General features: G+C 44.0%; 2 protein-coding genes across 2 annotated transcripts in view; both read right to left on the bottom strand.

Moving 5' to 3' along the window:
• The window catches only part of LOC104676241 (astrotactin-2), an 809,378-nt gene that overhangs the window by 217,765 nt on the left and 563,646 nt on the right, over nt 1-27,967 (bottom strand). The window lies entirely within an intron of this gene.
• LOC115893942 (ATP synthase membrane subunit DAPIT, mitochondrial) lies at nt 7,678-8,053 on the bottom strand. Its single transcript, XM_030919643.1, has one exon. The coding sequence runs from the start codon at nt 7,985-7,987 to the stop codon at nt 7,811-7,813; it is 177 nt and encodes a 58-aa protein (XP_030775503.1). The 5' UTR covers nt 7,988-8,053; the 3' UTR covers nt 7,678-7,810.

Raw genomic sequence — 27,967 nt, 5'->3', positions numbered from 1 at the left:
ATCTCTACCAGAAAATGAAAGGAATTGAAATTAAGAGAAGGGAGAGATTGAAGGGTGATGCCAAGATTGAAAGGAGAAAGAGGTTGAGAGATAGTGAGAGAGGTTGGAGAAGACAGTAAAAAGGGGCCGCTTACCCGATTTAAAATTGGTGAGATGTTCCTTGGGCTGGTTGGTCTGAGGACCAGAGGTCATAGGTGGATCTTTCTCATGGAGCAAAGAGCAGGAGGACAGGGGATTGATCTCCCAAGGGAGGTCCCCTGATCCGAGTCATGCACCAAAATGTCATGCACGTCCGTGTGAAGAGACCACCAAACAGGCTTTGTGTGAGCAACATGGCTGTTTATTTCACCTGGGTGCAGGCGGGCTGAGTCCAAAAAGAGAGTCAGCAAAGGGAGATAAGGGTGGGGCTGTTTTTATAGGATTTGGGTAGGTAAAGGAAAATTACAGTCAAAGGGGGGTTGTTCTCTGGCGGGCAGGAGTGGGGGTCACAAGGTGCTCAGTGGGGGAGCTTTTTGAGCCAGGATGAGCCAGGAAAAGGAATTTCACAAGATAATATCATCACTTAAGGCAAGGACTGGCCATTTTCACTTCTTTTGTGGTGGAATGTCATTGGTTAAGGCGAGGCAGGGCATTTGCACTTCTTTTGTGATTCTTCAGTTACTTCAGGCCATCTGGGCGTATATACGTGCAAGTCACAGGGGATGCGATGGCTTGGCTTGGGCCTATAGGCCTGACAATTATAATACACTGATAGATTTTCAAATATGAAACCAGTTTCTTGCATCCCTGTAATAAACCCCACTTAGTCACTGTGTATAGTTATCTTTTATGTATTGTTGAGTCTGTTGTGCCTGAAGTCGCGAGACCCCAGTAAGTGACCAGGCAGCTGAAGGGCTAGGAGCTGTGAAGGGGTTTGAGCCACATTTTTTGCAGTCTGATCAGCCAGGTTATTTCCCCGGGAGACCATGTCAGTTATTCTTTGGTGTCCTGGACAGTGGACAATCGCCAGTTTTCTGGGTTCCCAGAGGGCAGCTAATAAGGCCAGGATTTCTTTTTTGTTTTTAATGTATTTTCCTTCTGCCGTGAGGAGCCCTCTTTCCCTATATATTGCTCCATGTATGTGAGCGGTGGCAAAGGCATATCGGCTGTCAGTATATACCGTTAGTTTTCGGTCTTTCCCCAATTTTAAGGCCTGAGTCAATGCCACCAGTTCAGCCTTTTGGGCCGACGTTCCCGGGGGCAAGGGTTCTGCCCAAATGACTTTGGTTCCTGAGGTTACCGCCGCTCCCACGTACCTCTGTCCTTGGTGGATGAAACTGCTTCCATTGGTGAACCAGACGAGGTCAGCGTCTGGCAGTGGCCGGTCCTGTAGGTCTTCTCTGACTCTGTGTACCTGGGCCAATATCTCGGAGCAGTCGTGGAGTGGGCTCTCCAAGTCCGGATTTGGCAGTAGGGACGCGGGGTTTAGGGCCGTTGGGGGCATGAAAGTTATTCTGAGGGGGTTTAGTAGCAGTCCCTGGTAGTGGGTGAGCCGGGCATTGCTAAGCCACCGATCAGGTGGCTGTCTGAGTACGCCTTCAATGGCATGTGGCGTAGTGACCTGCAATTCTTGGCCCATGGTCAGTTTATCAGCGTCTTTGACCATTAAGGCAGTGGCCGCGATTACCCGGAGGCAAGGAGGCCACCCAGCAGCCACTGAGTCCAGTTTCTTCAACAAATATGCAACCGGTCTCCGCCAAGGACCTAAATACTGAGTCAATACTGCTTTGGCTACAGCCCGGCTTTCGTCCACGTATAGGTGGAATGGCTTGGAGATATCAGGGAGTCCCAACGCAGGGGCTGATAGCAGAGCAGTTTTGATTTGTTGGAAAGCCAGCTCAGCCTCTTCTGTCCAATTAAAGGGCTGCTGCTCTTTTGTTGCCTGGTATAGTGGTTTAGCCAATTCAGCAAAGCCCGGTATCCAGAGTCTACAGAACCCTGCCGACCCCCAGAACTCTCTTACTTGTCGTGTTGATTGGGGTCTAGGGATACGTAGAACAGTCTCTTTTCGGGCATCCGTCAACCAGCGTTGCCCCCCTTTTAACAGGTATCCTAGGTAGGTTACCTCTGATTTGCAGATCTGAGCCTTCTTTGCCGAGGCTCGGTAGCCTAGATCTCCCAAAGCCTTTAGGAGGCTTTCGGTTCCTTGTAGGCAGGCCTCTGGGGATTCAGCTGCTATTAAAAGATCATCAACATACTGTAAAAGAGTGATCTCAGGGTGCTGTCGTCGGTACTCACCCAGATCTTCGTGGAGGGCCTCGTCGAACAGAGTTGGGGAGTTTTTGAATCCCTGTGGTAGCCTGGTCCACATTAGCTGGCCATTTATGCCCCTCTCGGGATCTGTCCATTCGAATGCAAAAAGTTCCTGACTCTTAGGGGCTAAACGTAGGCTGAAAAAGGCATCTTTTAAATCCAGGACGGTGTACCACTGTTTTTCAGGGCTTAAGGTGCTTAAGAGGGTGCCTCCGGGTCCATGGGGGTAAACTGTCTAAAGGCTTCCATCAATCTTTCTAGATAGGTAGCTGGGCTTTCTGTTTTTCCCTGTAACATGGAATATACCTTGGCCAAATTGGGGGGCTTTCGAGCGGCAGCCCGGAGACCCGCCATTAGAGTCTGGCGATAAACGAGTAGCCTTCCCCTACCTTCTGCCGTGTTGTAGTCCCATGCAGGTCTGGTCAAGGGAAAGGCCACATTAATGAGGTCAGAGTTGGCGGTAGGTTGGCCGTCATCTCCCGGAACCAGTTTTCTGGCCTCTACCTGTATTCTTTCTCGTTCCTCTGTTGTGAACAAAATTCTGAGGAGTTGTTGACAATCATCCCAGGTTGGTTGATGGGTAAACATAACACTGTCTAGAAGAGCTGTTAAATCTTTAGGGTTATCAGAAAACCGAGCATTCTGGGTTTTCCAGTTGTACAGGTCACTAGTGGAGAATGGCCAGTACTGGAGTCTAGGGTTGCCCGTGTCATCGGGGGGTGCTATTTCCCTCGGGGGAGAGCCACAGTAGAATCGGGGGGGGGGCGGGGCGCGAGCTTATTTCCCGTTGAGCGCGTCTGCGCGTCCGCCCCGCCGGCCCCCCAGAGTTACTTTCACTTTCGACAGGCCCCGGCTGCAGCAGCAGCTGCTGCTTCCCGCTCTTCGAGGTCCCCTGGGGGGGCTCAGGGCTGAGGGCCAGGAGGGGGATGATAAGGCGGGGGTTCTAAAAGCAGGGGATCCTGACTGTCTTCTAACACAGGGGGTGGGGGAGCGGACGGTGTTTTTGGCCTACGGGGGTGTTCTGTCGACTGTGCGACCAGAGCCCTACATCATGGCTCTGGCATCAGCACAAAAGGAATTAGCCAAGGGGGTGGGTTTTCCACAAGGTCTTGCCACACCAGGATGTAAGGGATCTGATCAGGATGTCCTGACCGCCCCAGCAGGAAAATTTTTGATTTTAACTTAATGATAATGGGGAGACAGAAGGTCCCCTCAGCTGGCCACCCTACACCGAAGGTGGGCCATTCCGAGCGGCAGAAAGTTACCAATTTCCCTTTTCTGAGTTCTATGCTAAGGTCATGGCCCCTTGCCTTAACATCTTTAAAGTTATTTATAAGAATGGAGAGTGGAGTACTCTGGCTATTACCCATGGTAATAGAATCCTAGAGATAGAGAAAAGAGAGATATAGAAAAGAGAGATAGAGAAAAGAGTAAAGCCAGAAGTATTGTACTTTTTTTTTTTTCCCTTGCCAAGTAGGTCCTGAAAAATGAAAGTAAGTTAAGTAATTAACATAACAATAGTCACCAGCGCGTCTCAGGTTTAGCTCCCGATCAGAACCAGATGGGCTAATAAATACAGAGCCCCAGACAGGTGCCGGGGGACGTCTCCCACCGGCCCCTGGTGGCTGTCTTATAGCGCGTCCGCCAAGACTATGCCAACCACCGATACAGACCCCGCGGGATTTTCCAGACGACACAGAGACTACAGACAACACAGAGACTCAAGCCAGCCGACTTACCGAATCTGCTCACAGCGACGACCCGTTGACCTGGGGTCTGGTGGGCTTAGGGGAATCCTGGACGAGCCCCCAAATGTTGTGCCCGAAGTCGCGAGACCCCAGTAAGTGACCACCAGAGACCAGAGTCAAAGCCAAATAGCCGGGGTCGCTTTATTACGAGTTCGAACCCGGACCTCTCCGCTTTATACAATGGCAGGTAAAGAGAGAGGCCCCGGCTGCTGTTTTAAGGTTTCTTTTATAGCGAGGTACAAACAAGTCACAGAGAAACAGTAGTTACAAGCTTATTATTGGTTAACATTTAAAGTTGAACATTCAGCAGTTTCTGGCTGGTTCCTGCCTTTTTCGCAACCTCAAACGACTGGGGGTTTTCCAGATAAGTTGTTTGTGTAAGCCCGGGGGGTGGTCACATGCATGTATGTTGCAACCTCAAACGGCTAGGGGTTTTCTAGATAAGTTGTTTGTGTAAGCCCGGGGGGTGGTCACATGCATGTATGTTTAGAATTTTTCCCTTAGGGGCTTTCTATCTCAAGTCCTATTTGCTAATTTTTTTTTTTTTTTTTTTTTTTTTTTGAGACGGAGTCTCGCTCTGTCGCCCAGGCTGGAGTGCAGTGGCTGGATCTCAGCTCACTGCAAGCTCCGCCTCCCGAGTTTATGCCATTCTCCTGCCTCAGCCTCCCGAGTAGCTGGGACTACAAGCACCCGCCACCTCGCCCGGCTAGTTTTTTATATTTTTTAGTAGAGACGGGGTTTCACCGTGTTAGCCAGGATGGTCTCGATCTCCTGACCTTGTGATCCACCCATCTCGGCCTCCCAAAGTGCTGGGATTACAGGCTTGAGCCACCGCGCCCGGCCATTGCTAGTATTTTGTTAAGGATTTTTATAACTGGTATATGTATGAGGGCTATTGGTCTTTGTAGTTTTCTGTTTTTGAACTGTCTTTGTCTGCTTTTATTATCAAGATAATGCTGATGTCTTAAAATGATTTGGGAAGTATTCTGTCTTCTTTAATTTTCTGGAAGTCTTTTTGTTTGTTTGTTTTGTTTTGTTTGTTTTAGAATTGATGTTAATTCTTCTTTAAACATTTGGTATATTTCTCCAGTGAAACTATCCAGGACAGGGATTTGGAGCTGAGGGGAGGAGGAGTCTAAAGTGACAAAATAAATTTCCTTAATTGTTATACGGCTTTCCAAATTATCTGTTTCATATTGGCAAATTGTGGTAGTTTGTGTTTTTAAGAAATTGGTCCATTTCATCTAACTCATCAAGTTTATGTGTGTAAAATTATTTGTAGCATTCCCTTATTATCCTTTTGATTTACACAAGGTCTGTGGTAATATCACCTGTTTCAGATATTGGTAACTTATTTTTTCTCTCCTCTCTTCCTTTTCAGTCTTACTTATGTTTGCTTAGTTTTATTGTCATTTTCATATAATCAGTTTTTTGTTTCACTGACTTTGCTGTTTTTCTCTTTTCTATCACATTGATTTCCTTCCTTCGGCTTCCTGTGGATTTATTTTGCTCTTTTTTTCCCTAGTTTCTTGAGGTAGATTATTGACATGTAATTTCCTCTTTTCTAATGTATGCATTTAGGGCTATACATTTCCTTCTCATTGAATATAAAGACACAGATATGTTAAAAGAATGAATCATGACTTCCGCTGTGTCGCCACACAATTTGATATACTGTATTTTTATTTCATCTAGTTCAGTCCATTTTTTAATTTCCCTTGAGACTTCCTCTTTGATCCATTGATTATTCAGCAATATGTTGTTTACTTTCTAAAGATTTGAAGATTTTTCTGTTATCTCTGTTATGAGTTGAAGGTTTATGTCCCCCCAAAAATTTGTATGTTGAAATCCTAACCAACCTGCAAAGTGATGATATTTGCAGTTGAAGCTTTGGGGAGATGATTAGGTCATAAGAGTTAAGCCCTCATAAATGGGATTAGTACCTCATAAGAAGAGGATGGGAAACCAGAGCTCCCTTCCTCTCCAACATATGAGGACACAGAAAGAAGGCAACCAAGGAAAAGAGAATGTCGCCAAAAAACTGAAATAGCCAGCACCTCAATCTTAGACTTCAGCCTCCAGAACTGTTAGAAAAACATCTATTGTTCAAAGCACCCAATTTATGTTATTTTGCTACAGCAGTCCACAGCTGCTGAAGGCAGCTGTTATTGCTCTGTTATTGCTTTCTTGTTTGATTCTATTGTGGTCAGAGAACACACTCCATACAATTTGAATCTTAAAATTTATGAGGCTTTTTTTACGGTCTAGGATATAGTCTTGTCTTTATATGTGTCCTGTAGGCACTTGAAAATAATATATATTCTATTTTTGTTGGGCATAGGTTCTATAAATGTTAACTACATCTTTTTTGTTAATGGTGTTATTGAGTTCTTCTATATTGTTGCTAAACTCCTGTCTAGTTCTTCTATCAGTTTTGGAAAGGGGTATTGAAATATCCAACCATCATTGTGAATTGTCTATTTTTTCTTTCAGTTCTGTTAGATTTTACCTTACACATTTTGCAGTTCTGTTGTTTGATGCATAAACATTTAGGATTTCTATGTCTTCATGGTAAATGATCTTTTATCATTATTTGATGCCCCTCTGTGGTAATTATTTGGAAGGCCTACTTGATCTGTTATTAATATAGCTACTCTCACTTTTGCTTCATTTGCATGTGTCTTTTTCCATCCATTTACTTTCAATCTATCTATATCATTATATATAATGTGAATTTCTTGCAGACAGTATATAACTAGGTCATGCTTTTAAACCCACTCCACTCCACTAATTTATGCCTTTTAATATTGGTATTCAAACTATTTGTGGCTGGGCACTCTGGCTCATGCCCGTAATCCCAGCACACTGGGAGGCTGAGGCAGGATGATCACTTAAGGCCAGGAGTTTGAGACTGGCCTGGGCAACATAGTAAGATCCTATCTCTACAACATTTAAAAAAATTATCCAAGTATAGTGGTAAGTGCCTGTAGTCCCAGCTACTTGGGATGCTGAGGTGGGAAGGTCGCTTGAGCCTAAGAAGTTGAGGCTGCAGTGAGCTGTGGTTGTGCCACTGTACTCCAGCCTAGACGACAGAACAAAATGCTGTTTCACAAAAAATAATAAATAATTTCTAAAATAGAAATTATTTACATTTAATGTGACCTGAGCATTTCTGGCATTACATTATATTATTACGTTTCAATTCCAGATCTTATTTATATTAATGAGGACCAACTCTGATTTATTTATCTTGCCCAAATTACTATCTGAGGAGTCTCGGGAGTCATGCCCTACAAATCATAAATTCTCATCAGATGGGTTTATTTAATCCTATATATTGTGACTTAATTTCCAACCTGGCTCTGGTATAACATGAGACAAGGAAGAAAAGGAAAAATATTTTACCCCAAAACATGTTTCTTTGACATATTTTTAAATGGCCCTGCAAAGCTGTTCTTTGTAGGGAAATTTTTACATCTGTAAAGAATGTCTATTAACATAACTACATCTTTTTCTTTCAGACCCTCCCAAACCTTAAGAGATTAACTAAAATCTGAATAGGAAACATTTGTCATCTATTATCTTTAAGGACAGCCACTAAAAGACATCAAAGGAACTTTGGTCTCCACAGTCTTTATCTTTTTTTTTTTTTTTTCCAGGTTCATAATTTATTGTACAAATTGAATTATCACATGATGAGTTGGGATAGCTTCTCCAGGCATGGGAACTTAACAGATGAGGTTAAGAACTGTAGCCAGTTTAAAATCCATTTATGTTGCTTTCACAGCTGGAGTTTTTTTGGATCTTAACTTGAAATACAAGACAATCAAAGCAATGCTTCCATATGTGGCCAGTACACAATTCCTTCTACCTGTGAGAGTATAAGAGTTGAAATATTTTTTAATACCAGTGAACTGGTATTGCGCATCACTTTCTGGACCTGCCATGATTTCAATCTGCCAAAGCCAAAAATTCCGCAGCTGGTGTCCTTCACCAAACGTAACCACCTCTCCACAGTCTTTATCTTAACTTGAACATCCCTATATCCCTATAGCCTGGAACCCCCGCCCCCCGCCCCCACCAATTGCCTCTCTAAAATGTAAAAAACCAAGCTGCTTCTGACTACCTTGGGCACATGTCACATGTTTGCAGTATCTTGAGGGCTCTGTCATGGGCTGTGGTCACTCATATTTGGCTCAGAATAAATATTTTCAAATACTTTACAGAGTTTGGCTCTTTTGGAGAGACAGGACTAGCTGGATTTCCTAGGCCGACTAAGAATCCCTAAGCCTAGCTGGGAAGGTGACCGCATCCACCTTTAAACACAGGGCTTGCAACTTAGCCCACACCCGACCAGTCAGAGAGCTCACTAAAATGCTAATTAGGCAAAAACAGGAGGTAAAGAAATAGCTAATCATCTGTTGCCTGAGAGCACAGCGGGAGGGACAAAGCTCAGGATATAAACCCAGACATTCAAGCCAGCAATGGCAACCCACTTTGGGTCCCCTCCCCTTACATGGGAGCTCTGTTTTCACTCTGTTTCACCCTGTTCCATGTTTTGTTACAGCTGGAGCTGAGCTTTCACTTGCCGTCAGCCACTGCTGTTTGCTGCCGTGGCAGACCTGCCGCTGACTTCCATCCCTCCGGATCCGGCAGGGTGTCCCCTGTGCTCCTGATCCAGCGAGGTACTCATTGCCACTCCCGATTGGGCTAAAGGCTTGCCATTGTTCCTGCAGGGCTAAGTGCCTGGGTTCATCCTAATCAAGTCGAACACTAGTCACTGGGTTCTACGGTTCTCTTCCGTGACCCACGGCTTCTAACAGAACTATAACACTCACTGCATGGCCCAAGATTCCATTCATTGGAATCTGTGAGGTCAAGAACCCCAGGTCAGAGAACATGAGGCTTGCCGCCATTTTGGAAGCAGCCCCCCACCATCTTGGGAGCTCTGGGAGCAAGGAACCCCTGGTAACATTTTCACTGACATATATTTATTTATTTTAGAGACAGGGTCTCACTCCGTCACCCAGGTTGGAGTGCAGTGGCACAATCATAGCCTCAAACTCCTGTGATTAAGCAATCCTCCAGCCTCAGCCTCCCGAGTAGCTGGGATTACAAGTGTGAGCCACTGCACCCAGGTAGACCTTCACACCTTCTATTTTCTCTGGCTTCTACTGGCACTCATCCAGCAGGGGAAGGTGGTGGCCTCGTTACTGACAAGGGAAAGAAGAAGTCCAGGTTTCTCATGTGGCCTTCTCTGATACCCCAAAGAAAATGCCCCTGTTTTCAGCGGAGTGAAGGTGAGAATTTACCTCCCCACTAGGACTTCACGGATCTCTTCCTGGATGGGAGTGGTAGGTATGTCTAGTCACTGTTCCCCACTTAATCTCCACTAACACCACACTGAGTGGAAGGTGGCCCCATTAATGCTGGTCCGTGGCGAATGTCCTGGCTTTCTACTAGTTCTTCCCTGACAACAACCCAGCAGGGGAAGGTGCTTCAGTACTGTGGATTAGGGGTGGAAGGCCATGCTCTTCACTGATGCTGAATAGGCCAGGGGGTGGGGGTGCTCACTATCTATCATTGAGGTTAAAGTCCTGGCTCCCCACCCCATTCAACCTTTGCTCCCATGGGGAGGGATGGGTTCATTTCATTTTTTTTTTTTCCTTTTCTGTGGTGTTTGGCTGGAATAGAGCAGTTATTGTCTAGCATTTTTCTATCTTGCTAGGTTGTCCTTTTCCTGGTATTTTGGCTAGTGAGAGCAGTTTTGTTTTGTTTCCTTTTTTCCTTCACATGTGTCTATTGACATTTCTGAGCTGCAGGCTCCTTTAGCTCCAAGGATGGGACACATGAGGCAAAGAGAGAATCCGGGGAACTGATCACCATGTCTTTCTTTGGGTCAAAAAGTCTTCAGCTGGTCTGCAATGCTCCATCTTTCAGTCTTATGCTTGTTTTATATAGGACATCTAGGGTTTTTCGTTGTATTTAGGCAGAACAATAAATATTTCCACTCCTCCAAAGCCTGTTTTTGCATGGCTCTAGAGCTAAGAATGGCTTTTACATTTTTTTTTTTTTTAAAGAACATGAGATAAAAAAAGACTACATATGACCTGCAAAGCCTAAAATATTTACTATATAATCTTTCAAACAAAAAAGTTGAAGACCCATGACTTCAGCCATGACAAGGCACCTGGTGTTTATTCTAAGTGCAACTGGAAGCCTTAGGAGGGTTGTCGGCAGAGGAATAAAGTGATTTTGTTTGCTACTTTGAAGAGATTACTGAAGTTAGTGAATCCAATTATTTCCAAGCACTTTCCTAGAGTCCACAAAAGGAGTCTGGGGAAGCAGGCTCTGTGAGCAGGGGCTTGAGAAAGGGGGTGGGTCAGCCTAATAAGGACTCCATCACGTGAAAGCGTGCTTCTTGGCTGCAGTTGTACAGTAAGTAGGTGAGAGAGTGGGGAGTCTAACCCAGGTCAGTGTAGCTCCAGAGCCTCATAGCCCCCATTCTGCTCCATTTCAGGGGAGGACTCATAGGAAGACTCTGAGCACAAGTCTCTGAGCCTTGAGATTTTGAAGACCTAGCAGGGAGGGAGAGGAGGATGCCTGGAGGATTACCATAGGTTCCTCCCACAGGCTAGCCCTACCGGGCTCCCCCCAGCTTCTTCCTCCATACCGTGAACCTGCTCTTTGCTGCTTCCTAGTTTGACTTTTCATCATCACCAAGCCATTTGTTTCTGTTTGTAATTATGCATTTTAATGTTCATTAATTATGGAATGCAAATTGCTCCAAGTGCAAAATTTGTAATGAGCTGTTTTACCATCCCACCCCCAGGTCTAGAAGGTGGGCCAGCTGTTCTGAGCAGGAGAAGGAAAAACAACCAACTTGCAAAACAGAACAATTTGTCCTAGGGCCTGAGTGAATCATATGGTAAATAAGCCTGGGGGACTTCCTGCTGATGCTAGAGGTGGGGCCCTGCCCCACCTGGGTCCTGGGTGACATCAGTGTGGCATTTTCATTCTTTGCTACAAACTGGGGCCTGAAAGGTAGGGGGTAATGGAAGGAGCTCTAGCCTCAGACCCAGCCTTTTACTGGCTGTACCACCCTGAGCTGGTCACTTGGCTTCTCTGAGCCTCAGTTTCTCCTTCTGGAAGGTAAGGATTATGATGAAATCATCCTCAAAGTAGGGGTGGCAGGCAAACACTAGCAGGCCCTGGACGAATGCATGTGATTGGCTCTCCAGATTGCTAGATTCCAGTTCTGCCTGACTGTGGCCTTCTGTTTTTTTTTTTTTTTTAGATGGAGTTTCCCTCTTGTTGCCTAGGCTGGAGTGCAATGGTGCAATCTCAGCTCACCGCAACCTCCGCCTCCCGGGTTCAAGCGATTCTCCGGCCTGAGCGTCCCGAGTACCTGGGATTACAGGCATGCACCAACACGCCTGGCTAATTTTGTATTTTTAGTAGAGGCGGGAGTTTCTCCATGTTGGTCAGGCTGGTCTCAAATTCCTGACCTCAGGTGATCCGCCGGCCTCAGCCTCCCAAAGTACTAGGATTACAGCCGTGAGCCACCGCACCCAGCCAAAAATTTCTGGCTGCTTTCTTTTCTTTTTGAGATGGAGTTTCACTCTTGTTGCCCAGGCTGGAGTGCAATGGCACAATCTCAGCTCACTGCAACTCCATCTCCTGGGTTCAAGCAATTCTCCTGTCTCAGCCTCCCAAGTAGCTGGAATTATAGGTGTGTGCTACCATGCCCAGCTTATATATACATACATATATATATATATATATATATATATTTTTTTTTTTTTTTTTTAGTAGAGATGGAGTTTCAACAGGCCAGGCTGGTTTCGAACTCCTGACCTCAGGTGATCCACCTGCCTCAGCCTCCCAAAGTGCTGGGATTACGATTATAGGCATGAGCCACTGCACAGCTGCCCCGGCTGAGGTCTTTAACTGTCTGAGAGCCTTCAGATGAGAACACTCTGAGCCTCAATCTCCTTCAATGGAGGCATTGGACAGCAGAAAGTCAGGGAAGGCTTTCAGATAAAAACTGCTCAGTTTTTATCAAAGCAACTGTGAATTGTAAAAAGGAGAAAATTAGCTCTGAAGTATTTAAGAGGAAAATGGAGAATTTCCTTGGAATTGATTGAATGTGTTTTAAGACATCACAAGGATGTCCCCAAACCTGCCTATGAACAATGCCTTGTTCTCCTCCAAGGACTAGGTAAGTATTTGATTTCTTTAAGTCTCATGGCCAGAGCAAGCATAATAACAGTATTACCTCCTACAAATAGTACTCGTCTCAACAATAGTATGCCTCAAAATTTATGGTAAATATTTTTTATTTATTGTTATTATTTTTTATAGACAAGGTCTTACTATGTCACCCAGGCTGGAGTGCAGGCAGTGGTGCAATCATAGCTCACTGCTACCTTGAAATCCTGGGTTCAAGGGATCCTCTTGCCTCAGCCTCTCAAATAACTGGGACTACAGGCATGTGCCATCATACTAGGCTAATTTTATTTTTATTTTGTGTAGATATGGAGTCTTATCATGTTCATCAGGCTGGTCTTGAACTCCTGACCTCAAATGATCCTCCCATCTCAGCCTCCCAAAGCCCTGGGATTACAGGTATGAGCCACCATGCCCAGCAGTGGTAAAGATTAAATGAGATGAGACAATAATGAGACTAAACATATATGAAAGCCAGAGTACACTGTCACAAAGAATACACACAACTGTGAATGAAGTCTGACTGAGACACTTGTTCAATGTGTGCCCTAGTTTTTCTGAGCCTCATTTTCCACGATTTATACACTGGCAAAAGTAACTCCTTCCTCACTAGACTTGTGAGAGGATCCCGGGAGGTCATGTACCTGACATGTGCCTGACACCTGACAGGTGCTCACAAAATGCGAACTGCTGTTGTAGTTACCTTGTTACTTTCTCCAAATAGGAGACATTCCGGGAGAAATGTAAGGGAATCACATACAGGGAGATGGTAGGCATTTCTTCCATGCCTACTTTTCCGATGAGGAAACTGAAACTCAGAGAGGTCAGGTGAGCTGCCTTAGGTCAAACAGCAAGTAAGAGGCTGACTAAGCCCACCACTGAAGGCCCCCTGACTATGCGGCCAAATGAGGTGCTCTTTTCCCTGAACCGCATAGAGGTGGCCTGTCTGTGGTGTCACAAGTGGTTCAGACTGGCTAGGGTAATACAGAGATTGTGAGAATCTTGTGGGAAAGGCCCTGTAATGGGTTATCAGAGGACTTGGGTGCTTTAGGGACAGAGAGGTTGCTTGTGGCATAGTCTTGGATATACAGATTAGGTACAGCATCTTGGGAAAAAGAGGTAGGGAAAGATGCAAGGAAGGAAATGAAATGCATATTTATTATGCACCTGCCATGAGCTGGATGTTTCCCAGTATGCTATATTTTTTAATCCCCCCAAAACTTAGAGGACCCCTAAAATACAATATACTCATTCTACAGGCAAGGTTATTGAAGATCACACAGGCTGAGGAAGGGCTGCTGAATTCTTCAATATGAACCATCCCTTTGATAAGAAACTGAGTGGGCCTGGTTCTTCTCATCCCAGGAGACCTCTGGTGTGCTTCCTGGCATATGAGTGAGTGGGAAAGGCTCTGCCAGTCCTCAGTCCCCCACCCCTCTCGCCACTCAGCCTCAATCTGTCAACTAGGCCAGCTAGCCTGTCTATTAATGCAGACATTGATTTGGACAACCAGGCCAATCAAGAGCCCATAATTACTGGGAGTTTTAATCAACTCATGCCAATTCAGCTGCCGCTCAATTTGTACTGGACTTCGGTGCTGAGAAGGAGGGAAGCGGTGGGGGGTTGGGGGAGGCATGCAAAAAGGATTACAGGGATCAGTAGTCCTGCGTAATGAAGGACAGCTGCTGCAGGCACCACCAGGGGGCCTGAGACTTCAGAGTGGAGGAGACAGAGCCTGCCCCCATCCCCCAGGAGAGCTCCCTGGCACAGAATGAAAACCACACCCCTGTTTCATCTCTGCCTACACCTGGATCTGGAAACCACTTAGGCACCACCAGCCAGCATCTGTTCTCTGCAGGGTCCAACCCTCAGTATCTCTCTCTACATTTTGCCCTCAGCCAGGCCTGGCCTCCTCTTCTTGAAGAAAATTATGTATCCTTCAGAGCCAGCAATCCCATTACTGGGTATACATCCAAAAGAAAATAAATCATTCTACCAAAAAGACACATGCAACCGTATGTTCATTGCCGCCCTATTCACAATATAAAGACATGGACTCAACCTGGGTGCCCATCAGTGGTGGACTGGATAAAAAAATAATGTGGTGCATATATACATGGAATACTATGCAGCCATAAAAAGAAAATCATGCCCTTTGCAGTAATACGGTTGCAGCTGGAGACCGTTATCCTAAGCTAATTAACACAGGAACACAAAACTAAATACCACATGTTCTCACTTATAAGTGGGAGCTAGGCTGGGCGCGGTGGCTCACACCTGTAATCCCGGCACTTTGGGAGGCCGAGGTGGGTGGATCACCTGAGATCAGGAGTTCGAGACCAGCCTGGCCAACATGGTGAAACCCCCCCCCCCCCCACCATGTCTACTAAAAATACTACAGATTAACCAGGGGTGGTGGCGGGCACCTGTAATCCCAGGTACTCGGGAGGCTGATGCAGGAGAATCGCTTGAACTCAGGAGGCAGAGGCTGCAGTGAGCCAAGATTGCACCATTGCATTGTAGCCTGGGTAATGTGAGCAAAGCTCCGTCTCAAAAAAAAAAAAAGTGGGAGCTAAATATTGGGTACTCATGGACATAAAAGTGGCAATAAGAGACACTGGGGACTACTAGATGGGGGAAGGAGGCAGGGGGTGTGAAGGGAAGAAACGGGCAAGGATTAAAAAACTACTTATTGGGCACTACGCTTAGTACCTGAGTGATGGGATCAATTGTACCGCAAACCTCAGAATCACACAATGTATCCAGGTAACAAACCTGCACATGTACCTCTGAATCTATAATAAATGTTGAAATTATTTTTTTAAATCAAATTTTAAAAAACGCTGTAAGTTATATCTCAGCAGTCTCTGTGGTTATGTTCCTGAGTTCAAAAAGCAGACGAATGCTGAGGAGACAAAAAAATAAAAATAAGGTTAATCCAGATATTGTCATTTCCTAGCTGTGTGACTTCAGGCAAGTCACTGCACCTTTCTGGTCCTGGTTTTCCTGTTCTAAAATAGACTCAATAATAAATAACCACCTCCTGGGATTGCTGGGAACATTCAGTGCTGTCACGAATGAGAACTCCTTGTGTGGAAGTTCCTTCTTCCTTTTGATGTCCCATGTCAGAAAGAATCAGTTTTCTTTTTCTCTCATGTTCATTATTCTTCTCCTAGCACAAGCTTTATTCTGCCAGGTGGGACGGTTTCTGGGTCACAGTCTGTTTCCCCATGAGTCCACAGCTATTTGGGGACAGGGACTGTAATACACACAGCTTCCTTTTCTCAGCCCAGCACGTGGGAGGGAGACAAGCCAGTATGCAAGGCAAATGTGGCCTTTGGGGTCAAGCGAGCTTGGGCTTGAATCCCACCTGTCTTTGCCACTTACTAACCACTGTAATGTTAGCCAGTCAGTTCATTAACATTTGAACCTCAACTTCCTCAAAGTAAAATGAGCCTAATTACACTTAGAATTGCTATGGAGGAAAAAAAAAAAAGTTAGACATTTAATGTTCCTAACATAGTGTCTGGCACAATGGTTAAGATCCCGATTGTTACAAAAGTTGCTATTATGATTATTATCACTCTTAATATTCAATGCTCAGTAAATATTTTTGGAATGTAATAAAATGTCTGGTTGTGTTGCTAAGTTTTGGCTTGAGTTCCAATGAAATACCAACTGGCCATTATCCCCACATGCCAGCCATCTGTGCAGCATTCAACATACACTTACTGAAGACACCAGAAAGGAAATTCAAATGCTTTCAGGACATACCGTGGGCCAGGCACTACAGGAAGTGTTTTCCTGTTTTCCTTATACTGCTTTGCTGAAGCCCCACACTTCTATGAGATTGCTGTTATTGTTGTTATTAGCTTGATTTTTGCAGAAGAGAAAACTGAGGCTTTGTGACTGGATATGTCTTTCTTTGTAGTTCTAGCAGAGCCAGGGTGCAAACATGGGGGCTTTTGACTCCAAGCCCCTGCTCTTTCCACAGTACCATACCATTCCTTCCTTTTTTTCTTTTCTTTTCTTTTCTTTTTTTTTTTTTTTTTTGAGATGGAGTCTCGCTGTGTCACCCAGGCTGGAGTGCAGTGGCACGATCTCGGCTCATTGCAAGCTCTGCCTCCGTGGTTCACGTCATTCTCCCACCTCAGTCTCCCGAATAGCTGGGACTACAGGTGCGTGTCACCACGCCCGGCTAATTTTGTTTTTTGTATTTTTAGTAGAGACGGGGTTTCACTGTGTTAGTCAGGGTGATCTCCATCTCCTGACCTCGTGATTCACCCGCCTTGGTCTCCCAAACATACCATTCTTTTCTTGTGGAGGCACCAAGAAGTAGAAGACATGAGAGTTCCTGACTTCAGGAAGAATCTGGACCAATGGTAGAGATCAGGTAAATTTCCAGAGGGAGAAAAGTCATAGTTCAAAATGGCTTATGATAAAAAATGTGCCAAACAACAAAAAACAAACAACCTGATTAAAACATGGGCAAAGGACTTGAATAGACATTTCTCTAAAAATGATATATAAATTGCCAACTGGCACATGAAAAGATGATCAACATGATTAGTGAATCATTAGTGAAATGCAAATCAAAACTACCTCACACTCATTAGGATGGCTGTTATCAAAACTTCAGAAAATAACGAGTGTTGGTGAAGATGTGGAGAAATTGGCGCCCTTGTACATTCTTGGTAGGATTGTAATATGGTGCAGCTGCTATGAAAAACAGTATGGAGGTCCTCAAGAAATTAAAAATAGAACTACCATATGATCCAGCAATCGCACTTCTGGATAGATATCCAAAAGCACTGAAAATAAAATCCTCAAGAGACATTTATATACCCTTATTCATAACATTGTTATTCATAATAGCCTAAAAGGTAGGATCAACCAGTGTTCACTGAGAGACACATATACACACACAATGGAATATTATTCAGCCTTAGAAAGGAAGGCAATTCTGACACGTGCTGCAGCATGGATGAACCCTGAGGACATTATGCTAAGTGAAATAAGCCAGTCACAAAAAGACACATGCTGTATTACTCTATTTATATGAGATGCCTACAGCAGTCAAATTCACAGAGATGGAAAGCAGAATGGCGTTTGCCAGGGGCTGGGGGAAGGGAAAACGAGGAATTATTTAATGGGTATAGAGTTTCAGTTTTGAGAGATAGGTGCTGTAGATTGGGTGTACAACAATGTGAATTTTGCATCACACTATCAAACTGTACACTTTAAATGCTTAAGGAGATACATTTTATGTTATGCATATCTTATCACAATTAAAACAATTTTAAAAATGTATTTTAATAAGATGGAAGTAGAGAGTGAAAGACGTCATGGTTCCTAACTTCAAAGATAATCTAGACCAACTGGAAGGACTGGATAAACCCCAAGAGGGAGATAAGTCATGTTTCAGGATGGTTTCTGATCAAGAGCAGTGCTGGAATGACAGCATGCTACTGTGTGGCTGGATTTGCTCACACATACTGATCACAGCTAATTATCTGAATATATGCTGCCCGCTTTTCCCATTAGAGAAGTCCCTGGGAATTAGGGGAGACAGGCTACCATCCTTGCTTTGGGCACATCCCTTCCCTTCTCCGGTCCTCAATCTTCCTAACTGTCCAGTGAGAAAAGAGGTAGCTGGTCTGTAAGGGGTCTCCCATCTTGGACATTCTATGGTTCTCTGCCAGAGGTCAACAGGAATTCCAAGGGAGGTGGGTTCCTGCAGTAAGTAGCACCTGCTCTAGTGCAAATGACTTGGGAACATGCTTGCAGCTTTCCCCTACAGCCTCCTTAAATGGCTAGTCAACCTTTCGGTGGCAGTCACGAAGCCTTCTGCACAGAGTGAGGGTTCAGTTCAACAAATGCCTATTCAGGGCCTACTGTCCTCCAGGAATTATAAAACCTTAACTTTATTCTTAAAAAAAAAAAAGATACGTATAGTCTATTGAGGGGGAGAAAAATAAGTAAGCACATTCTTACAGTTCTTGAGGTTTTGTTTTGTTTTGTTTTTTGAGATGGAGTCTTGCTCTGCCAGCAGACTGGAGTGCAGTGGCACGATCTCGGCTTACTGCAACCTCTGCCTCCGGGGTTCAAGCGATTCTCCTGCCTCAGCCTCCCAAGTAGCTGGGACTACAGGCCCACGCCAGCATGCCCAGCTAATTTTTGTATTTTTAGTAGAGATGGCGTTTCACTATGTTGGCCAGGATGGTCTCAATCTCTTGACTTTGTGATCCACCCACCTTGGCCTCCCAAAGTGCTGGGATTGATTACAGGCATCAGCCACCATGCCTGGCTGAGGATTTTTACAAGCACCAAGGGCTGAGGGAGGGGAGGCCAGGGAACACTTTCCTAAGAAAATCTGCCAAGACTCCTGAGGAATGTCTATTCAATAGCTATCTGGTGATAATAATAAATAGCCTTTGTGTAGCTCATTAATAATAATAATAGCTAACACTTAATGGCACTTACCGTGTGCCAGGCACTGTTTCAATGTGTTTTGAACGTTAACTCATTATGTGCACAGCCTGATGGTATAGGAACTACTAGTCTACTCATTTTATAGAGAGGGAAACTATGGCACAGACAGCTTCAGCAACTTGTCCCAAGGATACAAGGCAAGTGAGTGGCACAGTCAGGATGTGAAGCCACACTACGCTGCCTTTTACAGTGTATTAAGCTTTCTAAGTTACTTCCTCATCTGTTATATTTTTCTAGCCTCGTGGAGAGAGGTGCTGACGCCATTTGGAAGAAGAGTATCCTGAGGTGCAGAGATATAAGAGAACTTCCCAAGATCATATAGTGATTAGATGTGGGGCAGGACAGAGGCTCCACTCAAGTCTGCACTGCTACAAAGCTGAACCCTCTGGGCTGATTGCAAGACTCAGTGAAGGAGCCCTCTCTGTTCCCAAGGCAGAGGCTCTAACTGTCTTCACCTGGGTTCAGGGTGCTGGGATGAAAATGAACATCTGCTGTGTACACCCCATATGCCAGACACACTGCTAGGCTACCCTAATTTATGAAATCTTCCCAACAACCCAGAAAAGAATGCACCATTATTTTCACCACTCACAGATGGAAAACAGGCTGGGAGAGGGAAGATGACTTGCTCCAGGTCCTCACTATAGATGCTTGGATGTCTCTCCGTTTTCAGAAGCCTCATGTCCTAATGCTTCTCTGAGCAGCACAGAGCTGAGGGAATTTTGCCACAGACCAAGTGCAGGGAGGTGTTTGGAGAAAATAGCTTATTGTGACCTTGCCTGAGCACTTAACTATGGAACCAGGTCTCCTTCTAAGAGCATTGAATGTGCATTAACTCATTCCCTCCTCACAGCAACCCTAGGCAGCAAACACCATTATCGTGCCCACTTAACAGATGGGGAACCTGAAGCGCAGCACGAAGAGCTGTGTTAACTTGATGAAGGTCACATGGCCGGTAAGCGGTGGAGCCAGGAAGCCTGGCACCTAAGTGTCTTTTCTTAGCTCTTCTGCAATACTTCCTTATACAACAAACATGTAAGGAAAATAAAGGAAACACAAACTCAGTTTCCCCTATTACACCCTCTCACAACTCAATCAACACAGAACACTTCTGTGACCTCTGGTCACAGAGAAGTGTGTGGCAATTTCTCTCTGGCAGCAACCAATTCTCTGGGAGATCCTCCAGCGGACACCAGCTGCGTGTCCTCTAATTCAGTTCAATTTTGACACTATCTGACTGGAGATGGTGTCAGATCCCACAGGTTGAGGACCCAGTCCCACAAGACTGCCTCCAATTTCCACTGCCGATTCCAAGCCCCAGGTTATTAAACCCGTGCTTCTGATGACCACCTATAAATCAGAGTTCCCACAATCCCTTCCTTGGGCTCCATTAACTTGCTATAGCAGCTCACAGAACTCAGGAAAATACTTACGTTCCCTGGTTTATTATAAAGGATATACCAATTAACACCAGATGGAAAAGTTGCACAGCGCAAAGAATATGGGAAGGGGCACGGAGTTTCCATGCCTTCTCTGAGCACATCATCTTCCAGGAACTCCCATGTGTTCTACTCTCTGGAAACTCTTGAACCTAGTCCTTTTGGATTTTTATGCACACTTCAATACTTAGACCAGATTGATTAAATCATTGGCCATTGGTGATCAACTTAACCTTCAGCCCTTCTCCCCAGTCCAGAGGTTGGGCGTGGGGCTGAAAGTTCCAACCCTCTAATCATGCCTTGGTCTTTCCTGTGACCAGCGCCCCCTGAAGCTACCTAGGGGTGGACAGCCATCAGTCAACTCATTAGTATACAAAAGACACTTATCACTTTGATAACAAGAATTTTAGAAGTTATATGCCCAGGAACAGGGATAAACACCAATATATATTAATTTGCAGGTACTATTATTTCACCTTTTTTTGAATACTGGGAGACTAAGACTTCAACAGGTTTAAAGCAACTTTTCTCATTATTACAGAGGAAGGGATCGAGACAGGATTTGAACCTGTACAGCTTGATACCACGTAACTTGTGCCTAGCGGTGAGCTACTTATTCAGGGGTCAGGGCCAGGCCTTCATTAGGGCAGGCTAGAGATATGGACTTTTCCATGCTGCTAGGTTTAATAGGCTGGTGTCTCTTCCCCATCTCTTGTCACTAAAAACTCAATTTGCAGCTTGAGGCTGTGTCCTCACATCACACCTTCTCATTGATCACCCGGACTGCGAGTGAGAAAGATTTTATAAGCTAGTTAGTTGGCTTTGCAAAGCATAGAGCAGCAACCATTGAGCATATGCTTCTGTGGGTATATATTTATTCAGCTTATGTTGAGTATAATTTTGGATGGTATGCATATTTTATTTTTTATTGCAGAGAGCAATTTAAAAGGAGAAAAAAAAATCCTTCTCTGAATGGAGACAGATGCCATATATGTTGGACCCTCAAGGGACTGAAAAGGATGAGGTTCCCAAGTCCAGTGTTCTGGGAATGGAGGTGGGTGGAAGGAAACTCACAAGTGCTGGGAATCCAGAATTAATTCCAACACCCACAGCAAGGCCAGCAAGGTACTGACCACCCAGTCCAGGGCAGGCCCTTCAAGGTTTTATTCCCAAGGCCTCCCCAGTAGCCTGTCTGACTGTTCTCTAGATGTTATTTACTGAGTACTAAATATTGGCTGATGGATGAAGTGCACATCATCTGCCTTAACTTTCCCCACAGCTCCATGTTGGGATGCTGTTGTCCATATGAAAACACAGATACTGCATTGCCCAGTGTCATCAACTAGAAGAGCAGGAATCTGTACGCTGGGAAGCCTGACCCCAGAACCAGTGCTCTCAAATCCCACCAATCTCATCTGGTAGTTACTGGAGTTCTCAGCTTGGAGTCCTGATATCCGTGCTGCCAATTCCTATCTGAGTGACAATGAACATGTCACTTCCCTTTCTGAGTTGGCTTCCACACTCACAGAATGGAGACTGTGATACCATTTTGCTGGGGTGTTATGAAGATTCAGAGATCCAAAGTTACACTTAAAAGTCATTTGAGACATTTGTTCTTTTTTTCTACCCCATCCCCTGCCTAAAAGGTTCTCCTTTTACCCAGGATGAACTCACGATGTAACATTTTAAAATGAGCCTTAGGAAAAAACCTGCAAGGGTTTGTACCAGCTGGAGAAAAAATAAATACGCTCATGTGAGTGCCAAAGATTCAAAAGAGAGAAGCAGCAGCCCAAACCAGAGTCTACACCAGAGGGAATCATTATGGAAGGAGAAAGTCCATCTTATCATTGTGCAGAAAGGAAGGATCCATGTGTGACTCTAGGGAGCAGGATCTAAAGCGTCATTTTCTAGCTCTGTAAATAGACTATGTATGGGCTTCTTGCTAGTTAGGACACGGTATCTTTCTAATGTTAGGACCCAGAAGAGGGTGTGACACAGCAGTACTTAGTTGTCGAGCTCTGAATGCAGCTAAAATTCAAATGAAACTGTGGGTTGTCTAATAACCAATTTTTGCTTCAACCAAAGGCAACTTTGATCTAGCTTGGTAAGATGTGCTAGATGCTGGAGAATCCATTACCAAGAGTCAAGAATAAAATAAAAGAGCAACTCTATGCATACCTATGTGGGAAAACTGTAAAAAACATGATTAGCATGAAAGACAGGGTCTTGGCCACTTCCAGAAGGGAGGACAGGGTTAAAATCGGAAATGGAGGCATAGTGGGTGTGTTAGGGGAGGGGTTCTGGAATGCAGGCAATATTCTATTTCTTGACATGGGTGATGGTTTAGGTGAGAATTGCTTAATTAGTATTGAAACTGTAAATAATGTTTTACACATTTTTCTACATATTTTATTGCACAGTAAAATTGCTAAATATATTTCTATCTATCTATCTATCTATCTATCTATCTATCTATCTATCTATCTATCTAATCTTATAGTAAAACTACTAAAAGGATATGTCAAAATGTTAGTAGTAGTTATTGGAGGTGGCATCACTATGGGTGATATTTTTTTTCTCTATAAGTTCTAAATATTCTTGTATGTGCATATAATAATTTCATTAAAAAAATGTTTTTAGTTGAATTGCTTCGTTACCTATATAAGGCAACCACCAAAATTTAAAGGTCAGTTCCACCACTTCTGCCTGAAATTCCTCCAATGGAGAACCTCATCTTCTCCCTAAGGTTCAATGTGCATGAAAGAACAGCTCTCCAGAGTAAGTTGAGGGGTGCCAAATTCCACTGGCTCTTATACAGGCCTATCTGCAGTGTCTTCCCACTCTGGACCAAAGTACATCTTTGACTTAGGGACTGTGACGGGGAAGGGAGATGCCCCAGAGAGAATCAAGTTTAACTCTCAATTTGTAGGAAGGACAAGAGTGTAGCTGAGGATTCACAGTAAACAGAGCCATGTTGAGAAACAGGGTCCCTTCCTCACCTTGGATTATATTATCCCCATGATAATGGGCCTGAAAAATCACCCTTCCCTTTCAGTGATGATGAAGAAAATTTCTGAAAACCAAGGAAAGCCAGAAAAGGGTACTATGTTTCCTAGCTCGCCAAGCTCCTCCCTACACAATAGGACCTGATCTTAGGAAGGGAGTTCATGGCCCTGGGTTTTGCTCATGCCTGGCTACTTTCACTGGGTCCAGCCAACAATATTGTAAGGTGCAGGGATCATTCCCATTTTATGGATCAGATTAGAGGGGCTCAGATACATCGGCAATTTGTCCAAAGTCACACAGCTTCCCAGTTACAGGAATGGGATTTGAATTTAACTCCGAATCATGGACAAGTCTATTCTTTTCACTGGACTGGAATTCTGATTAACTAGCCCATCTCTCTCTAGGAACGTCTGTCACTCAGCTCGGGTAGAATTTTCTCAATGAGGAGAAAGGCTATTGAGTGTTTGATGAAACCTTCTCACTGTTTGCTCCCTCAAGGGAAAGAGATTTCAAAATACCTGGGCCAGTGGGTCAAGACTTCTTAAAGCAGGGATCAGAGAGAAGCTGGAGAATACAGGCAAAAGGATACCTTTATTATTTATGAAGTTTAATAACAATAATAATAATGTCATTTCTCATCCACTTATCCTCAAGATCTATGATAAAAGACAAAAGAATGATGATAAAAATAAGAGTCATGTTATCCTAGGTGGAAGAGAGTCCTACACTGGAATTTCAGACACCTGGGTTGTATCCAAGCATAGCTCCTGTGCTCTTTAGCCTCAATTTGATCATCTTTATTTATGACCCAAGGGGAAAACACACACACACACACACACACACACACACACACACACACACACACGGTTAAGATCAAGCTAGGAAGTCAGTTGTCTTAAAAATAAAAAAATAAAAAAAAATAAAAAATAAAGGAAAAGGTCTAGGAAAAGCAGAATGTGTAGTTCTGCCTTAGAAAATTGTCCCAAAGAAACACAACTGTATGCTTTCTATACTTCCATTTTTAAAATTACATATATAAACTCTTATTTATATTTGCATATGTATAGGGAAGAAGTGTATAGAAGGATATATGTCTATCTATATATACACCAAACCGTGGCACATTTGTCTAAAGTGGGTGAGTAGTTAAGAAAAGGGGCCTCGAGTTTTTTTCTTTATACATGTTAACACTGTACACATTTATTTTATTTTATAATGAGAGCTGAGCTACTTTTAGAAAACCAAAAAAAAAAAAAAAAAAAAAAAAATTAAAGGAAGATTGATGATCAAATAGAGAAAATACCTTATGAATGCAAAAATTCTATTATTATAATTAAGATGAACACAATTATTCCAGCTTTTCGTTTCAGAGCTAAGGAGATGTCTGATGATCAGCATTTTGATGCCTCTGGAGACACTCACTGGTGCTTGGCACATCTACTAACAATCCTGCAGTCATGGCTTCCGACCTCCTCAAACCCTCAAGGAGACAGCAGACCCATGGCCTCATTTACTCTCCTCTGCACTGCCTCTTGCATCTGGACCCTCTCTCACAGACACAGTGTACACTTCACTGGACTCCACTCCCAAATGTACTCCATTTATTTTATCACTCGGAGACCCTTTAGGCCAGACACCCTAGCCTGCCCTTGGGCTGTATTCTGAAAGAAAAGCAGCACCTACAACAGTGTGGAACACCAGATGCTCTGTTGCTCCTTTTGAAAAAATCCACACCTTCATCCAAATCATGAAACACTAATACAACTTGAAAGCTGTCCTTATAGACTTCTGGGAATCTCTTCTAAAGAAACAGCTCAAAACACAGAAGGTGGCTTCTGCCCAAAGGTGCTCAGAGCAGCACGGTTTATAACAGATTAAATCTGGAAGCAATCAACGTGTTCAACCAGAAGACAAAGCAAATGCTGCTATGTTCCCCTTCATGAAATATCGGGCAATATTAGTGGTATATATGCATTTGTCCTGGTTAAGTGTTTTGGTATCAACCTGCTTTGGCCCAATTTGGCCCAAATTCACTGCTCTAGAACTGAGTAGCTATGTGTTCCTGAGCAAATTACCCAAGCAAATTACCTAACTCTGGCTCAGTTTTCCCCTCTGTAAGAAAAGGGATAATAATGAGATCCACCTTAGAAGCCTTGGATCATAGCAAGCACTCAAACAATTTTAGCTCTCATCATTGCCACCACCACCATCCTCAACTCTGCATGAGATATCAGATAATAATAATAGCAACCATGTTTTGTGCCTTTTTAGAGCCATGTTCTAGCCTATTGTATATGCATTATCTCAGTCCTAACAGCAGCTTTGGCAGGCGTATTATTATCCCCATTTTACTCAACAGGAACCCAAGGCTCAGAGGCTTTAAGTAACTTGTCCCAAAGTCACATGGCTAGTGAATGACAAGGTAAGATTTTGGCCCGGGTTTCTCTGATGGTAAAAACTGTGTACTGAAGCACTATAGTGGCTTCCTGAAGGTAGGGGATGGTAGTGGGAGATCATAGTGGGAGCAGTGATTTATGCAGGGCTTGCAGGTGGGAGAACCAGGAGTGCAGCTTCCATTTCCTGCCTCCAATTTGGGGCTCCCTTCTCATTATTCCCCCACACCATTATTTCAGGAATCAAAGGATAAAACCCATCACTTTGGAAAAAGGGGGGCTGCTTCCTGACTTTAACAACTAATGACTTACACACAACAAAACCAGCTTACCAGAAATACCATCAGACCCAGCAAATCCAAGTCCCAACGAAATAAAATAAGGGGAAAAATAGAGAAGGCTTCAAATGTCATGAGAATAAAATATTTAATGTCATAAAAGGGTGCATAGGCTTTATGAGAATACCACACATAATAATCTTGGAAACGCTATTACGCCACCTACCCACCCAGCCTGCTCCAAATTCATAAGGGAAAGATGCAAATGCACTGATTGGAAAGATGCAAATGCTCCTGATTGAGGAGCTACGCCCTCCTTTTCATTTCCCACACTTTGAGTCCTGTGTGCAGGCATTGAATCAGTGGACACAGTACAATTCCAATTTCCTTCTTTACTGGCTATTCTTATGTCCTTTTCCAATACTCATCCTCTTTAGCTTCCTCTGGATCTCTTGGATGCAGAGGAGGAGGAATAAATACCGGATATTGGTAGAGGATACAGAGAAGAAAGTGCCCCTCCCTTTATGCTCTGTAACATTGGGGACATTCGCCCTATCCCTAGGGAACTATTCTCAGCCTTGGGAAGGTGCCTTCTGACGAATTAAGAGAATGAGCTTTGGAGTTTGACAGAGTTTGGAGTTTGCTCTACCTTTACCTGGCTGGCTGGATTTGGGCATGTTTCTCATGCTTTCTGACTCTACTTCCTCATGGATAAAACGGGAGTACTAATAATGCTTGGCTTATAAGGTAGCTGTGAGGATTTCCAGGGCCAGGCAAATAATTAGTAGTGAAATGCGCTCTCTCTATATCTGTATCAGTAATACTAGACCTGATATTATTTATAGCATTTATTCATTTATTTTTTAGTAGCTTTAATAATATCAGGCCTAATATCAGGCACTGATCAAGGTATTTAATACATATAGATAATTCTCTATCTGTGAACCTATTTGACCAGAGGATACTTTGATGAAGACACCATGGGGGAGATGTGTCATCCTGTAAATCCTGTTTCCCAACCCAAGAGTCTGAAGTTATTTCCATAAAGACACCTGCCTGCTGCCTTTGCATCTTTCTAACAATTTTTAAAAAGAAAAATAGGGCAACCATCAGTCCCCTCATTTTGAATTTTGACAAAACCTGTCTCAGTTGTCTTCTGAATCTATCATACCCCATGTGGCTGATCTGCAGGGATAAATTTAGCCTTGAAAGTCCACTTCTGGAAAGGAAAAACAAGTCTCTAGGGGCCAGACCCCATGGAGGCTCAGCCCAGCTGTACTGTGTAGGAGGGTTACATGCCCAGGCAGACAGGGCTGGGCTTTCCCTGGTCAGCAGTGCCTGGGCTGTGCTCCAAGGTGATTTCTCACTCCGCTGATTCTTCTTGCTAGTCTTCCCCACCCCTCTTGAGTTTTGTTCCTTTAATTACAGTCCAATTGAGTTATTAAAAGGGGAAAAAGGATGAGGAATGGAGAAAAGCCATCTCTCTCTCTTACTGAACCAGATTCCAGTTTTTGCCTCCCTCTGAGAAATGCTATAAGGTCCCTGGCCTATAATAAATGGAAATCCATATGTTTATTCATCTTGACTTTTAGAAAGGCAGCCTCTTGTTATCTTTCAGCACCTCTGTGCAATCAGGGATCCCATGATCTTTCCTAATATCTGGCAGGCCAGATGGTTTTTTAGGTCAAAATGAAAAAAGAAAAAGATGGGGCAGAGGAGGCAGAAATGTGCTTGGGTGATTTGTAAGGTTGAGGAGTGTGTGATCAGTTTGAAATCGGTCTGGAATTCAAAGCCAGGGCTAAGAACTGACCATACAGGCTCCTCCTGAATGACATCATCACTCTAGGACCCAGCAAGTATGCACATCCTTCCACTTCCTTTCTGTGAAGCCCTGACTATTCAATGTTGTCCCTCCTTTCTATCCTCCTTTTCCATTATCTTTCTCCACATACCCCAGTTTCCTAACAGATAGTTTCATTTTTCTCATGTGTGAAATGAAGGTAATAATAATATCTGGCTCATATTATTACTGTGAGCATAAGGTTGGTTGAAAGAAGCAAAGCACTTAGAACCGTGCTTGGCACAGTCTT

The sequence above is a fragment of the Rhinopithecus roxellana genome, chromosome 16, assembly GCF_007565055.1.
Source record: "Rhinopithecus roxellana isolate Shanxi Qingling chromosome 16, ASM756505v1, whole genome shotgun sequence".
Classification (NCBI taxonomy): Eukaryota; Metazoa; Chordata; class Mammalia; order Primates; family Cercopithecidae; genus Rhinopithecus; species Rhinopithecus roxellana.
This window is presented reverse-complemented; position numbering and strand designations above follow the sequence as displayed.